The sequence below is a fragment of the Malaya genurostris genome, chromosome 1 (assembly GCF_030247185.1).
Source record: "Malaya genurostris strain Urasoe2022 chromosome 1, Malgen_1.1, whole genome shotgun sequence".
NCBI classification, from domain to species: domain Eukaryota; kingdom Metazoa; phylum Arthropoda; class Insecta; order Diptera; family Culicidae; genus Malaya; species Malaya genurostris.
Window position 1 is genome coordinate 103330658 of NC_080570.1, and position 16830 is coordinate 103347487.

A 16830-nucleotide genomic window follows, 5' to 3' on the forward strand; every position below is an offset into this window, starting at 1 on the left:
CAAAATTCCATCTTTCCAATGTCTACCAGGTAATTACGGTTGTAACGCCACCAACTCGCTCGGTTATGTATACAAGGACGTTTATTTGAACGTTTTGGCTTTGGCACCCGAAATCACCGAACCTCCAAAACTGGAATACACCGTCGATCGGCGCAATGTTACCATGACCTGTCGTGTATTCGGTGCTCCCAAGCCGGAAGTTAAGTGGATCCGAAATGGTCGTGAACTTACCGGTGGTCGATATCAAATCCTAGAAACTGGAGATCTTTTCATCAAAGGGGTGGAGTTTTCCGATGCAGGCGAGTATACTTGTAATGCTGTGAATAAACTTGGCGAAAAATCAGCCAGCGGTGAACTGGTCGTTAAAGAACACACCCGGATTATTGATGAACCGCAGGATTATGAGGTTGTTGCCGGTACGCAGGCCACTTTCAGGTGCAATGCTGTTGCGGATTCTTCGTTAGGTTTAACGATCGAATGGCTGACAGATGGTGTTCCAATTGATTTTGAAACCCAACCACGATTTGTTATGACGAACGATTACTCTCTGACAATTTCGAAAACGATCGAGCTGGATACGGGAGTGTATTCCTGCGTGGCGAGAACAGACTTGGATGAAGTCAATGCGAATGCTACTTTAACTGTTTATGACAGACCGAACAGTCCTTCTCTGACTGGTATTGAATGTCATCAGGCCGTAGCAACAATTTCATGGAAACCAAACGGCGATAATCGTTCGCCTATTCTACATTATACCATTGAATTTAACACTTCTTTCACTCCGGATAGTTGGGAAATTTCCACGAAAGACGTACCTGCGACTGATTTTACCTACAGTGTAGACATGAGCCCATGGGCCAATTACACGTTCCGGGTGATAGCTATTAACAAAGTTGGCCCTTCGTTACCGTCCGGTCACAGTGATATCTGTACCACACAACCAAGTGTTCCATTCAAAAATCCCGATAACGTCGAAGGGCAGGGAACTGAACCGACCAACTTACTGATCAAATGGACTCCGATGTCGGAAATCGAACACAACGCTCCTAGATTCCAGTATCGTGTATACTGGCAGCTGGATACTGGAGTAGACAACTGGAACACAGAGGATATATTCGATTGGCGGCAGTCAGAATTGCTTGTACGTGATCAGCCCACTTTCCAGCGGTATCGAATTAAAGTTGTAGCCATCAATGAACTTGGTGAAGCAAATGTTGCACCCAAAGAAGTTATCGGATATTCAGGAGAGGATAGACCCCTGGTTGCTCCTACCAATTTTACGCTCATCCAAGTTACCGCCCCTACATCTGCCATTCTCAGTTGGAATCCGGTAACTGAAGAGAGCGTCCGAGGTCATTTCAAAGGCTACAAAATTCAAACCTGGACCGATACCGATGGTGAAGAAAATTTGCGAGAAGTTCTCGTAACATCGGATTCAAAACAAGCTTTAGTCACGGATTTTATCCCGGATTCAACCAACTATGCTCGAATTTTGGCGTATAATGGAAGATTCAATGGGCCAGCCAGCACTACATTATCCTTTGAAACGCCCGAGGGAGTCCCTAATACGATACAATCGCTGGATGCCATACCCCTGGGTTCGTCTGCTTTCCTACTTAAATGGAAGAAACCGCTACAAACAAATGGAAAATTAACCGGCTACAAGATCTACTACGAGGAGGTTAAAGGAACCTCGTTCGGACCTAGGATGGAACGGGAGCCGCACATTCATGACCCACGTATTACCGATGCTAAACTTGGTAAACTGAAGCAGGCTACCAAGTATCGAGTACATGTCGTAGGAACCACAAAAGCAGGAGAGGGTCAAGAGTGAGTAGACTAACAATTAAACTGTAATTTGAATATTTGTTCAACCACATTTCCTATTTCTCTAGCTACTACATCGAACAAAAGACTGCCAGTGGTTTAGCCATACCACCAGACCAACCCTATTTTGCCTGGGAACGTCAGCCTAATGATAATGGTCGTGCTGACATCAAGGTCATTTGGCAACCCAATCTAGAGGGTAAACCGGGATCACATTTCTTCATCAAGTACCGCATCAAGGGAGAAAATCAGTGGTTAATGACCGAACCTGTTCTGTACGAGAACCATCACACCGTTCATGGATTGGATCCGGACAGTAACTACGAGTTCCGAGTAGTTTCAGTCGATGGCGAATATCAAACCGAGTCGCTATCGCAAGAAGTGGACACCTATGGAATAGGTAAATACGCTTTTCGAACAATCGTCATTGTAGTGCGCACATAATAAAACCCATTTATTTATGTTCTACAGAGGGCCCAATCAAAGTTCCCAACGAGAATGTGGCCACCGCCGGTTGGTTCATCGGAATGATGCTCGCAATTGCCTTCCTGATACTGTTGCTGATTATCATCTGCATTGTCAAACGAAATCGCGGTGGCAAGTACGATGTGCACGATCGGGAGCTGGCGAATGGACGAAATGATTATACCGAGGAGGGCGGGTTCCCCGAGTACTCGCAGCCGTAAGTAACGAATTCATCGCTGCATGCATTTTCACTCCTTACCATTGCCCTTTTTGGAAAACACGCGTGCTCTCGGTGTTCAACAGCAGTGCCTTGACTTCCTATACTAACGACTGTGTTTTTTGGATCACCTGATGATTGAAGGATCATAAACACACATCTTATTGTTGATAGCTTTTGCAGAAGACACACACTTTTGATGGTTGATGTTACACTCCTGTAATACAGTGTAAACAGGTTTGACGAACCAACGTTGTTTAGGCAAAATTAAGATTCATTTTACTGTTTTAATACTCAGACCGTTTCAAAAGTGTCGAAACTTTTGCTCTCTTCATAAATCCTTCATAGTTTCAATATCATTTTCACTCAATCATCATGTTTCTGGATACACCCATTCATCAAACTTGTATTTCACGACTAAATGTGTGGATTTTGTGTGTGGGTTTATTAACTTTCTTCAATTTTTTTTACGTATGCCGGAATTCCCTTTGGGTAGATATGGAGTAGTGAATTTGAGTGTGCCTGTTCCCCGCAACAAGTTTCCTCTAATTCTCTACTTACTTGGCAAGCAAAACTTCCTTCAAACCAACACATTACTTTAGATTAGATTCTACCTCCGCCTGTAATTTGAATGCTTATCCCTCTTCGGTCATAAACCCGACACACTACAACACTACTGTTGAGCTACGGTTAAACAAATAGGTAAGCTTTTCGGTAATGGTTAAATCAACAGCCAGCAAACAAAAGTAATCAGCACGCTCAGTATTCGCGATGCGAAGGCTAAGTAAGGTAAATGGTGTCGAGCCGCTCTTCTATTCGATTCGTGAATCCCTTTCGTGCCTAATTAGAAATTAGTTTAACTTCTAGTCAGTAGATTGCATGCCACCCCTTCAAAAGTCCTACCCTTCGTAGTCCCCTAGTAATAATTATTATCATCAATTATACATTAATTACCGGATATATTCAGCCCGTATCGGATTAGACCTTCCCCAAATTAGTTAGTTTTTCCATTGTCATGTAGTGTTTGTGTCACGTAAACTAATAAGCAGTAAATTCATACATTTTTAACACAATCAGATAACATATCAATTGGTGAAATTTCTACACTCTACTATTTAACACATTCCGTTCCATGCTATTGTTTTCTGAGCCACCCCTCCCGTTTCTGTCTTCATTCGTACTTAGATTGATTGCTAGAACATCTAGTAGTTGTAACAAATAGTCTATTGTCGGTGTACTTGTGGAGTATCTGATACCTACGTCAGTGGCAATTTACCCTTTCGCTCGTGTACCACCCTATTTCAATGGGCCATGGGAAAAGACGTTTCGGTTTTCGGGTAACACAATTAAAAGTTCTATTTGTGCAGTGGAAGTTGGATCGAGCAGCGGTTTAACGTGATTTCATTTCATTGATTCATATTTTCAATCATTTTGTGTAAACATAAATATTTACATTATTTTTTAAATGCGCTTATTCATGAATTTGGTAAAAACAAATCCATTCTGGTTATCATCGCTCTTGTTCTGATCGTACATAAAGTATCAACCTTTCCTCAGTTGACTACTTCTTGGAACTTTCTCCATCGAAAAGTAGATAGTTGTGTAATTTACTAATAAAATATAGGTTCAGAGTTCATTATTTACTTTCAATTTTCTAAAACTATTTTGAAAGCTGCCCTGTATTTCCAGCACTGCCACGGAACGACTTCCAATGAACCAATAGCACTGTAATTAGTAATAAATACTTGTATTTGATGAAGAAATGTAACGTATATGAACTTACTATTTCCATAAAACTTGCATGTCGTCTAACTTTCGAAATTGCTAACAAAAACAAATAGGTTCGGTTTCGGTTTCATGCTCAATTGTATATAGGATAACAAAAACAAAATTTCCGTTATGGGAAAGATGATCACTTTCGGTCTGACGTAGTTTTGAGAGGAAAATATCTACCGCGTGAAAACTACCTTCGAAAACGTTCGATTTTCCTTTCTACGATGAAAGGGTTAGTCGTGCCACTGGCATAGTGTAAATAATATGAAACCTTTAGCTGTGTACACTCATCTGTCGATTAATCTGTAAATAATAATAAACCTTTCCATTAAACTCAGTAAATTAAAGTCAAAAGGCACCGCTCCACAGACACAATCAGATCCTCCTTTCGTAAAATGTGTGGTTCTTGTTAACACGCCACTTGCTATTCTAAAAGCTACAAATTTTCTCACTTGAAAAGTAAATCAAACGAAATCATCATCACACTTTCATTATCATATTTTAAACAATCGAAACGGACGAGCCGGTTGCCAAAAAAGAAAAAGAAAAATAATAGTTAGGGAACCTCCGGGAGTGGGGTCCGGTTTGAAAACAATAGCCACGAGCGGCTCCGTCCGGACGAAGGATACAAAAAAGAGTTTAGTGTTTTACGTGATTACAGCTTGGACAATAAAAGCCAGGGCCGACAATCACTGAACTCGCAAAAAGTCCCACCGGAAAGTGATACAGATTCCATGGCGGAATATGGTGAAGGTGATACAGGTAAATGCGTCCATTAAACCCACTATAACCCAGAAAAAAAATTATGTATTTTCCCCTTTTTGGTTATTAGGTATATGCACAATTTTGTCCTCCGCGCTGCCAGCTTTTATCCCGAATCCTAGCCCTTTCTTGTTTTATCATAGAGTATAGCAATAATCGAAGAGTGTTTTGACGTACTATTTTTCTGTTTACTTTAATCTCTAGCTACAGTTTTTATATGCGCTCTTCTTTTGTTGTTGTTTTTCTTTTGTTTCAAAACACAAAATTACTTTATTTGTCGATTGACTAAAACTTCAATTTTCACTTTTAGTATTAAGCTAGTTTTACGTTGTAACGAAGTAATTTTCGACGATTGGTTTTTGTTTTGTGACTATCAGCTTTCAATTTTCTTGTTAAAACAATTTCGAGCAACACTTTATATGCTGCTACATTTTCTTAAAAAATCTTTTCAAGGCTATGAGCAAAATATGTCATGATTTCGGGAAAATAAAATATCAACATTTTACTTATGAATTTATTCTCAAATTCATCTGACAATAAAATGGTCATAATGAATATATGTCAGTCAAGTCATAAAATTGTAGATCGCAGTACTTTCTGCCAGTGGCGTCTCGTCCTTATGTGCACCTCGCCACCACTTATCCGCATTCTATTATTTCTTAGATTTTTTATTCATTCGATGAAATCAGGTCTGATGGTACCGAATAGTAAATAATGAGCGATTTTGTCCGCAGCATAATATGCATGAATTTATTATAAGCTCATTGCCAATACGTGGCGCTCTGAACTCGTGTATTTTGCCTTTTGCACCGGAATTGCGTGTATTAAACACATCTCATATACAGGGTCCGCCATGTAAGTTTTTTTAACATGCAATAAAACACAAACGGTTCATCCGATTTCAAAATTTATGTTTTATATTAAAGTACAATCCTTCCGGTTAATTGTGGAATATAATTTCAATCAAATGGCTGCCTCGGCTGGCCTTGCAGTACGCCATACGGTCGGTCCAGTTTATTAGTACATTTTCGATTGTATGCAGCTTTATTTCAGTTACGGCTGCACGAATGTTGTCCTTCAAGGCTTGAATTGTCTCTGGCTTGTCCACATAACACTTATCTTTGACAGCCCCTCAAAGATAATAGTCTAATGGCGTCAAATCACAGCTCCGAGGCGGCTAAACGACATCCGAATTTCGACTTATAATTCGATATTCGAAGACTGTGCGTAGAAGATCGATCGTAGCGTTGGCTGTGTGGCACGAAGCGCCGTCTTGTTGGAACCAAATGGTGTCCAAGTCTTCCTCTTCAAATAATGGGAAGAACCAATCGCTAATCATGGCGCGGTAGCGCTCGCCATTGACCGTGGCGGCGGCTCCTGCCTCATTTTCGAAGAAAAATGTCCAATGATGCCGCCAGACCAAAATCCACACCAAACCGTCACTCTCTGAGGATGCATCGGCTTCTCCATGATAACGTGCGGGTTTTCCGTCCCCCAGATGCGACAATTTTGCTTATTAACATACCCGCCGAGATGAAAATGTGCCTCATCCGAGGAGATGATTTTTTGGCAAAAATCGGCGTCTTCTTCAAGCTGATCGCAGTTCCTCAAGCGTATACACAACCATTTTCGTTCAGCGGAAGGATAAAGTTTCTGTCAAATCAGAAATGACATTAAGGGGACCAATGTCGAAATAACCGCTAGTTAAAAAAAAGTTAGATGGCAAACCCTGTACATCCAACTTAAAATTTCAAGTATCTCTTGTCGCAGTATTAGTGTCTTTTCCGTGCATATGAGTTACTTCACTGATTGAAGACAAGAGGGAGCTCAGCTCTGAGATTTGTTGTTATCTTTGTAACGTTTGGCTCAGTGAGAACTTGTATGCATACTTTCAGAAGAGGTTTCAGTGACTTATGTTTATGGCAGTTGAAAACAAATTGCTGTCTCCAGAGATGCAAGGTTCACAGATTAATCTGAGTTTTTATTTAACGAAAAGCACAAATTTTAAAAATGGCACAGACTTCTGAAATAAATCACATACTGACAATGAGCCCATAAAAGCCTTCAAATTGCTAGGGAAAACAAAGTTTCCTACAGAGCGTTTGAAAGTGACAGTATCTTATTATTTGATCCGGCATCCTTGGCCTGTCTCAGTTACAACGTCGAAGCGGTTTTATTGATGACATTATTGACAGATTTGCTTGACGTGCAGCTCAAATTTATCAGGAATTCGCAAGGCAGCAATATGGATCCATTTTCGTTCTCGCTATTTTTCAATGTTGCTGTTTTGCTGCTCGGTACTCGTAGCAGATTAGTATATGCCGATGATTTGAGATTATACCTTGCAGTTTGTTCTATCGACAATTACACCCGGCTTCAAAAACTTCTTGATGCATTCGTCGCCTGGTGTCGTAGAAATTGGCTTATTGCCAGCATTTCGAAATGCTAGGTCATAACGTTCCACCGAATACTGAATCCATTTCGATTCGACTATGAAATTAATAGACAAATGCTCCATAGTTGGTGTTTTGTTAGAAGCCTAGCTTACCTTCGATCTACATCATTCGCTTATAATTTTAAAGGCGACACGGAAGCCAGGTTTTATTGCTAAGATCGGGCGGGACTTCAAAGATCTGCCTTACTGAAAGGCGTTATATTACTCTTTGGTTCGACCTATATTGGAAAATACTTGCCTAATTTGGAACCTGTATCAGCTTGCATGGATCTTACGGATTGAACGAGTACAGAAGAGAGTTTTTTTTATTTAAAATATATTTTTTATTCAGGCCTATTTGCGTACAAGCTTTACGTGGCCGATTGTGCCGATTTTTTAAATAATTTTTTTTGAGTTGGATCTCGTTGTCACCCTTTTTCTAGAGGGAGAGGAGCTTCCATTTCCCTCCTGCGAGGATTGAGGGGCACTTCGTTCGTGGTTCGTCTCGTCATCCATTTCCGTCTTCTTTTCGTTGCTAGTTGCTGTGGATGCACCTTGTTGTATATTGGTTGCAATTGCTGATTGGTTGGAGGGTAAGTTGTTAACTGCAGCCGGTGTACTTTGTTCTATAGAGGATACTGATGGTTTCGTTGAAGGAGATGCTTCACTGTTGTTGGTGGCTGTCACATCACAGGTGTACTGGGGTTGGTTGGGGTTGGTGTGAAGGAAGCACCGTTGTCCTTTGGTGTAGTTGTCTCCTTGTCCAGTTTATCACATGGCTTACCGTAGTGAACAGCTTTTTGGCAATATTGACATGTGGCCATCTGATTGTCATAGGTAATAAGTGATTTGCACGGGATTCTTGTATCCTGACCGAATATCACATAAGAAGGTATAGGCCTCCTCAAGCGCATGCGTAACAAACGTACGCCATTTAGAATACCGGGGAGAAAATTCTTCCACTTTTCTTTTTCGATAGAGAGAATCTCTCCGTATTGGGACATAGTTTTGCGAATATAAGGATCGATGATGCTTGAGGGAAGATCATGCACACGCACTTCTATAGCACTATCTTCCATATATACTGGAATGTTGTACTCGATATTTTCATGCTCCACATAGTGCACATTATTATTGTCTTTAGCGAATTGAATTGCATCCAACTCTTTATAGAACTGGATATAAACAACATTATTGGTCTCATTGCATTGAAGTAAATGCACACGTTTAATGTCAAGATGCATTCGCTCCTTAAGCAAACCTTCAAGTTCTCGTATAGAAGGTCGAATTTTGCACTGTATGAAGTCAACAACAATTGTATTCTTTCGTGTCGGCGGTAGCTTTTGTTCGTTTGGTTCACTCATTTCGAGGTCGTTCTATTGTTCACTACACAATACTGTACTTGGTTTTTGCTGTCCCGAACGTAAGCGGTTTAGTTTTATCGACTGACTTGGATGAGATGTGAACGCGAACTGTTTCTCTTAGTTTTTGATAAATCGAAGATCTTATTTTTGACTGTTTTCTACTCAGAGAAACCCTATATTTTATTATCAGGTCGTTTATCATAGTATTAGCTTATCATAGTATGATAATTTTGTATTCAAATGGCCTCTATGACGTTTGACTTTCGAAATAAAGGTGAATTTGGAGATGTAGGATGCAATTGATCCCTAATATATCGAAAAAGTCACATTCTGAACAATGATCGATCGGCGAATTTTACTTCATTATGTTAAAATTTCCGAAGAAGCTTTATTGTTTAATTTATCATTTCTATGTTTTTTGTGTTTCTTTTTCTTACTTTGTAGAAGGTATGAATGAGGACGGTTCCTTCATTGGACAGTACGGCCGTAAAGGCAAGAACGCGGACAGCAACTCACAGGCGTTTGCGACATTGGTCTAGTAGTGTTAGTATATTGGATTTAGTTGGATAGGATTCTTTATTTTTGTTTGTTTTGTTCAGAGCAGAAACCTTGAACAAAAACAAAACAAAAAAAAACAAATACAAAGTCGTAGCTAGGACCTACAAAGCGAAATGAATGTTATACTTTTATTTAATGTAAACACGGTAACAATTATCGTCCCACGTGTGCAGCAGACGGAATCAATCGACGTGTGAAAAGTGGAGTCTAATTTAACGCAAAGCGCAGCTATTAGGGATCGTTGAAATGAAATGGAATCAAAACACTAGCCAGATATGTTAAGGGAAATTTTTGAGTATTTTTACTATTATTTTGTAGGAGCAAAAATCAAACGTTTCGCAGGAAGCATTGTATTTTAAACGTAGTTTGACGAAGATCTTTTGTAATAATGCGAGACTATCTTTAACACAAAAAAGTATTGTCCATGCAATTGTTTGTAGTCTATTCCGATGATGTGACGTGAGTTTGCTGTCCGGCGACGAGATAACATTGAGAAGCAGTCTCTACCCGTCCAGCCAGAAATCATGAAAAGCAGTTTTCTTTTTAAGTTCGTTCAGGTATTTATGTGTTTCGTTTATTTTGTTATACTGTTTTTTCCCATTTTCTCTATAACTTTTTATGAAGGTACAAGAAACAAGTGCGAAAGAAAGTTGCGTAAGACTAACTTTTGATTTACTCTTCTAATATTGCAATAATAGACAGAGACTTTACAAATCTCGTTCCATTGAACATCTGTAATTATCTTGTAGAAGAACAAAACTCTAATACAGTATGGCTTCGTACTTGTTTCTATTCAACTAAATCAAGAAGAATGTATGATATACTAACATCTCGATTCTCTGCAGGAGGACAGTTCACCGAAGATGGTTCCTTCATCGGACAGTATGTGCCCGGTAAGCCACCAGTCAGCGCCCATTCTACACCACAAAATCCGTCGCTGCAAGGAGCCAACGCTGGCATGGCCACTTACGTCTAAGCTAGGATCTACTGTTTGGTTTTTATGCTGGAAGGACAATTGCTTGTTACTACTCGCCTTGAGCTGACGATGTTAAATGAACTTTGCGAACTGTATGCGACAAACGAACAAACGAAGCGGACAGAAGATACACATCACCCAGCAGCTTACTTTTTATCATTTTTTTTATTCTTTTGTAACTAAAAATACAAATAATAGTTCTAACGGATAAACAAACTAATTACCCGGAAGCTAGGAAATAGTATTAAATAACTCTCGAAAAAAAAATCAACTCGAATCAATGTGTTCATCACTCAGAATAAAACACACGACAAGTTATTTTTCTTTCTTTCAAAGTAAGTACAAAACATACGGGAAATTACTAGACGTCTAAATTTAGTTAAACGCTTCTCGATAGGTCGCAGTTCAGTACCGTTAGTCATACATGCGTAGAAGGGGGCGTCTGAAAAAAAACTTCAGTAATTAATTCCATTTCGGTTGTAGCGCAACCATAGCTTAAATCGATCCCATACCAGAGCCGCATTTTATGTAAAATCCGCACGTTTAGCTTCAATGTTGACCGAAAGCAGCTACCATAAAACAAAATTTTGCGAATGATCTACTCAAAGAGTGGGTTCTATCGCCCTGAAATATCTGCTTAATTGTTTCGTAAACATAAAATCAATGAACACAATTCGTTGTTGCAAACGCATTCTTTGTCTTAGTCCGGTCTATTTATGCTTTTTTGTTTTATTTTGTAACATTTGTATTGTTTACTTTATTTAGGTAACTTATTCATTGATCGGTAAACCGATCGGAAATATTTTCTGCTTTAGTCCTACTCGGTAGCTCTTGTTAGAATTTAGTCGATATCAGTTCAACAACCGGGCAGTATCGCGACAAGGGAAGTTATCAATTTCGTCCAGTAAGCAAGAATCTCTTATTCGTACTAGTTGTAATTGCTAGGGAAAACACACACACACACACACTCAAACAAAAAGCCTACCATTAAACTATTTCCCTCTCTCCATCTTTCAATCTTCCAAACTTGCGAAGGGAAAGTGAGTATGTTTTAAGTTGTTGTTAATTTTATGCCCGTTTATAAAATTAGTGAAACGAAATGAAATGCAATGTGCTGAAAAAGAAAACGTGATTTGGCACAAAACTATTTTCTCCAGGGTAGGCAAGCTAGAGGGCAACTTTCGTCAAATGTGTATTTGCTTTTGCAATGCCAGTTGCCGACGGGAAATATCATTTCACCGTTGGGGCTCCGAATTAAAACATCACACAAATATCTATCACACTGATGCGCATATGCACTAGGAGAGAAAAAAAAAGCTCTTTGCACTGAGAGCGCAAACCATAGATCTGTATATAATGCGAAAGTGCTGCAATTATTTCCCATTAATTTTCGAATGCAAATTTTTTAGGCTAAGAACAATAAGAAATGAGAATCGAATATGTTAGAATGCAATTCTTTTTTAATAGAAATTTCCTTCAATTAGTTTTAACTGTTTAGTAAGAAAAAGCTAAATGTTTACTTTTATTTTGTAATAAAGAAACTTCTTTACAAAACATATTGTTTTTGATTTTTGTTTTATTCGTATTAATATTTATTTTGGTTATTTTTTTATACTAAGAAGCACAAATCTCACATTACAAATGATTTGGGCTCAAAATTGATGAAATTCATCTTGCAGAGAAATTTCGAACAAGTCTTTAAGAACTGATTACAGCACCTGAATAATGCCATTCGATAACAGTTAACAGATGTATTTGTATTTCGGTACTTCTCTTCAAATTGAATTTAATAACCGCCGGGTACAATTTCGCTCACGATCTGAATATAATACTAAATTTAAGGGACAATTTACAATCTTAGGATCACAGCCATTGTTGCAAAACGCAAAAGCAGTTTTCCTCGCAATTGGTAAGCGGAAAATCATATGCTTCTGCATTTTTCAACATTGGCAGTTTTTCTAAGATTTTTTGTAGATCCTTAAACTCAATATGATGACGAAAATTCAATTCGAAAGATTTCATCATTTTTCATTCGTCTTATCTAGCATTAGCTATTTCGACATAAATGTTGTCAGAATCTTAGTAAATCTGTGGAATAAATTCGAGCGAGCTTAAGATTCTGAACTAATTGACTCAAGTGGCACGTTCCTCTGGAGCTTAAGCTTAGTCTTTCATTCAAACATTTTACTCGGTGCTTTTGCCATTTACTCTGGAACATTTGATGTAAATGGTATTTATTTCATGTGAAATGTAGATTTGCATCAATGTTTTATGTATTTAGAGCTGGATTTTTTAAATTTGTTTCGATTATGTATGATTTAACCTTGTGGTCATTCCATGCCTTTTGATATAATTTCTGTACTGTTCATTCTAATGGGTTCCCATTTAGATGCGATAAAAAATTCCGAAAAACTTCAGAATCTTCATGAAACCGAAATCTTGATTTAAATTCGGGACCAATACTGAAATGATTCGATAAGTTTTAAAACGTCTTTGGCGACAGATTCTGTCTATTTTGTTGGTAATATCTTTGATTCAAATAAATTTCGTTACGTTGTAACAAGTCGGGGTTAACCTGTTTGGCATGTTTTTGCAATAACGGCAATTTGGCATAATGGTAGTTTAGTAGTAAAATTTACATAGTATTTGATACTGCGATTTTCGTTTGTCATAACGTCATATGGCATAAAACCATTCAATATAATGTTACCTTCACCACAACGGGTTTCGAATTTAACTGAGGGACAGCTCCTAGCTTTGAGTAGATCGGGTAAACGGAAGGATTACAGGCTTGTATGCCATGAACCGCCAATCAAATGTGATTGTTCCAAACATGCTTCATGTCAAATAACTATTATGCCAAATAACCATTATGACGAATAGTTGTATGCAGAACAGCATTATGCCAAACGGCCCTCTTCCAAATCATACAGTAACATGTTATATTGGAGCTTGCGAACAAATTGCCACATTCGGTGGTTTTTGAACACTCGGAATGGAATTAGAATTTTACGTTCTCTTGATTTATATATTTTGCTAATATTTGACAAAATCTTGGCAAAACTAGATAACTAATTATTTTCGTTTCCGTATAATCTTACATTCGTCTCAATAATTCAGTTTTGCTTGTTAAATCATTGTTTCTATTTAATACTTGCTTTGAGATTTTGTCGAAACCAAAGAATCGAATGAAGGAGAAACACAGGGTCTTAGTGAAAATGTTAACTTGGCACATTTGAAGAATATCTATTATATTTGCTTATCGCTATAACTATTTTAAGAGTAAGGTGAGAAACAACACGTAAGCAGGCAAATCCACGCGCTTCTGTTATCTTAAATGAAACTAGTTTCACTTAAATACAGATACTCTATGCAATTTGGCAAGAAATTACTGCTTATTTATCAAGTATCAACTAATATTCTGTAACATTAGATCGTAAACTAGCTTTTGCTTATATCATGAAATTTAGACAACCGCATGTTAGTGCGAAAACAGCCGAAACGATCGGTCGAACTGTCCTATTGCATTTAGAAAGGATAATAGTGTGGTGAAAGACAAGGCATACTGTAGGCTTATAAGTAGGAGAAAAGGAATGAAAGGCGTTTAACAAAATGGGTGCTTTTTATATACAGAAACCGCAAAGCAGAAACTGAAAGATGAATGAAACCGGAATGATGTAATTACTGCTCGAGATGAGACAAACTACGTATTATGTTATACTTTGCATGAGGAAAATATACAAACAAAATTGAACTATTATTTGGGAACTAACAAGTGCTTTCAAGGGAACTGAAAAATAAGTGTTGCCCTATTCTCGTTTGCTCTTATTTATCTGTAACCTGTTTTAACGTTTATCGACCATTGTACAGAATTTTCGTATGTTGCTTGTGTCTTTGTAAAAAAACAATGCAACAAAAAAGGAAATTGAAAGTTTATAATTAGGATAACACTATACTCTAAATTTCATGTTACATGTTTTTATGGAAAGCAACTTGTATTTAGATAACTGTATATTAAAGTAATTGGAACATTAGTTGATATGGTTAAACAATATTCGCTTTTGTAACAGAATCACTAAAATCACGCAATTAGTTGGATTCAATTCCAAGAGAATCAATTCAAAGGATTAAGATTATCTTGACATCCAGCGGCAACAATTACGGCTGCCATCTTTGCTGCATTACGCTGTGGCAAATCGAGCCCGAATCGAACAATTAGACGAAAAAATAAATCTCAAACCCAAACCACAATCCTCAAAGAGAGAGAAAAGCATTCCCCATACCGTATATTTTGGAAACTAGAAAACAAAAACACTGCCGTTGCAGTTGCATCTGAAATCACACTCACAAAATCTATCATTATCAGTCATTATCAAAAAACCACAGAGTAAATCGACGCATACGCAGAGTGTACATGTTTTTTGCATAAAAGAGAGGACCCCTATTTACAACTGGCACAAGAACTTGCCGTTTAAAGAAAATGAACGAGGTTTGAAAACGAAACGTGCATAAAGCAACGATGACAGATGATATTTTATTCCGCGACGGAAAAATTCTAATTATCAGAAAGACGGATGATTGAAGTATTTTTTGATGAATACCTTTGAATTCCAGATTTCAAATCCGTAACATAACTATCAATTACTGCGTAAACTAGCACTACTAGACGACTTCGTAAAAATAATTGGAATGAAAAAAAATCTTAAAATTGGTTACAAAACACTACGCAACCAATGGCGCTCATTCCAAAATATGGCGTTAATGATAAAAATTTTCACGAGATATTGTATCCATGTGATTTCAAACAATAGGGAAAATCGTAATTAGAATTGAATCTCAACCAGACTACTGTAGGTAACAACATCACTTGTACTTTATTATTCGGAAGTCATTGATGTAATAATTCTTATGCCGCGAAATAAATCACTATCGAAACAGAGTCGACATCGATTTTATTCAAACAAACTTCACAGTACCACAAGTGTTCTTCGTATTTATTTATAAAATGTTAATTACTTTATTTAGCCATATATTTTTATATAAAAATACGGATCCGACTTCCGGATCCGGAAATATAGGGTAAAGTGGGTTAAAAATTGTATACCATCACTGAAAATGGGGGAAAACCTTTAAAAAAATCTAAATCGACCTCAAATCTTTTCCAATTGATAGTTTTTATCAGTAGACGGTCAAACAAACCGATTTCGGTTATTCTTTTAAGAATCGAAGAAAATTATTTTGAAGAATACCATGATGATATATGATAGTATGATTGATATGAGAAAGACATCATTACACCACTAGGTGGATTAAAACAGGTTTTTTATTGTGATGTCACTACTGAACTAGGATTCATGGACTTTATGCTAGATTGAAACGAGTGATCTTACATGCATGTGAACGTACCACTAATTTGTAAAAAAGGTAAGTTGACGATGACGATACAAAATCTAATATGCTTTTAAATCAGAATTTTCTCAAGATAGTACCAAGACTTAGATTTCCGAAACATGTTTATTATATTAATAATATTATTTTTAACAAAATATATGTGTTATTTTCTTTTATTTCATAAGCAATCGAAATTTTTGAATCTTTTACAGGTAATAAAACGCTAGTAATTTGAACTGGTAACTTATATTCGCTCTTAGCCATTAAGGTCTAAAACCATTCGGAGAAGAGTGGATTGGACTAAAGAAGCTAGTTGATCGACCAGAGGTGGAGAAACAGGTTCTCCGAGCGCTCTAATACTGAGGAACCTTAGTAGAGTGCCTCATTACATTGCCTTTGTCCCTGGCATTTGAAGATAACTCATTAGAATTTGGGATTTTAACAATATTAGATTGTTCTCTGTGGAAATTTCAACGAAAAGCAACTACTAAATCCATTACATTCTTCGTAATGATCAACTTTACTAACCTACACAACAACGGTGAGATGAAGTACATATGTGAAGCACTTTTCGTTGATTCCGAAATTCCAGATGGGTGAAAACACACAACCCAATTCGCAGCCTCTCATTCTGTTACTAACGCAAAATGTGATAGCACCCATTCGACTGCGATCTTCTGACTAAATGTCAGCATACACCAACCGAGAATCGTGATGTAGGAGCTTGTGAGTGTGTGGCTGTCTTAATTTTCGATGACCTACTTACTAACGGATACTTTACTGTCATTTACGCTCAATTGTCTCATATACCAAAATAGACATTTGAAAAAATGCTATAGGCGCATTCGTTTCGATGTTTCGCATCGCTATAACAAGAGTATTGTACAATTTTCGTTACCATAATCGTAGGTTTATTCCACATCCGACTGACATCACTATTTTGTAAGATTATTATGATTGTATGAAAAAGACATTCACCTCTGGTGAAACTCTCAACGAGTGAGCACTTCGTCTCATGGTAGTACGGTAAAATTTCGTGTATTTCGTGAAAAAGAAAGAGTTT

General features: G+C 37.6%; 1 protein-coding gene across 8 annotated transcripts in view; it reads left to right on the forward strand.

Annotated features, from left to right (window-relative positions):
- LOC131425287 (neuroglian) overlaps window positions 1-15315 on the forward strand; it is a 101269-nt gene extending 85954 nt beyond the window's left edge. For 2 of the 8 annotated variants that reach the window (XM_058587045.1, XM_058587047.1), the window contains exons 6-10: window positions 30-1830; window positions 1896-2227; window positions 2299-2509; window positions 4926-5044; window positions 10246-15315. In XM_058587045.1, the coding sequence (XP_058443028.1) occupies window positions 30-1830; window positions 1896-2227; window positions 2299-2509; window positions 4926-5044; window positions 10246-10376 (2594 nt within the window). In that variant the 3' untranslated portion in view covers window positions 10377-15315. Of the gene's footprint in view, window positions 1-29; window positions 1831-1895; window positions 2228-2298; window positions 2510-4925; window positions 5045-9286; window positions 9482-10245 lie in introns of those variants that run through there. The other 6 variants (XM_058587048.1, XM_058587049.1, XM_058587050.1 and 3 more) reach the window with 6 other exon arrangements.
- Window positions 15316-16830: the final 1515 nt, after the last annotated feature.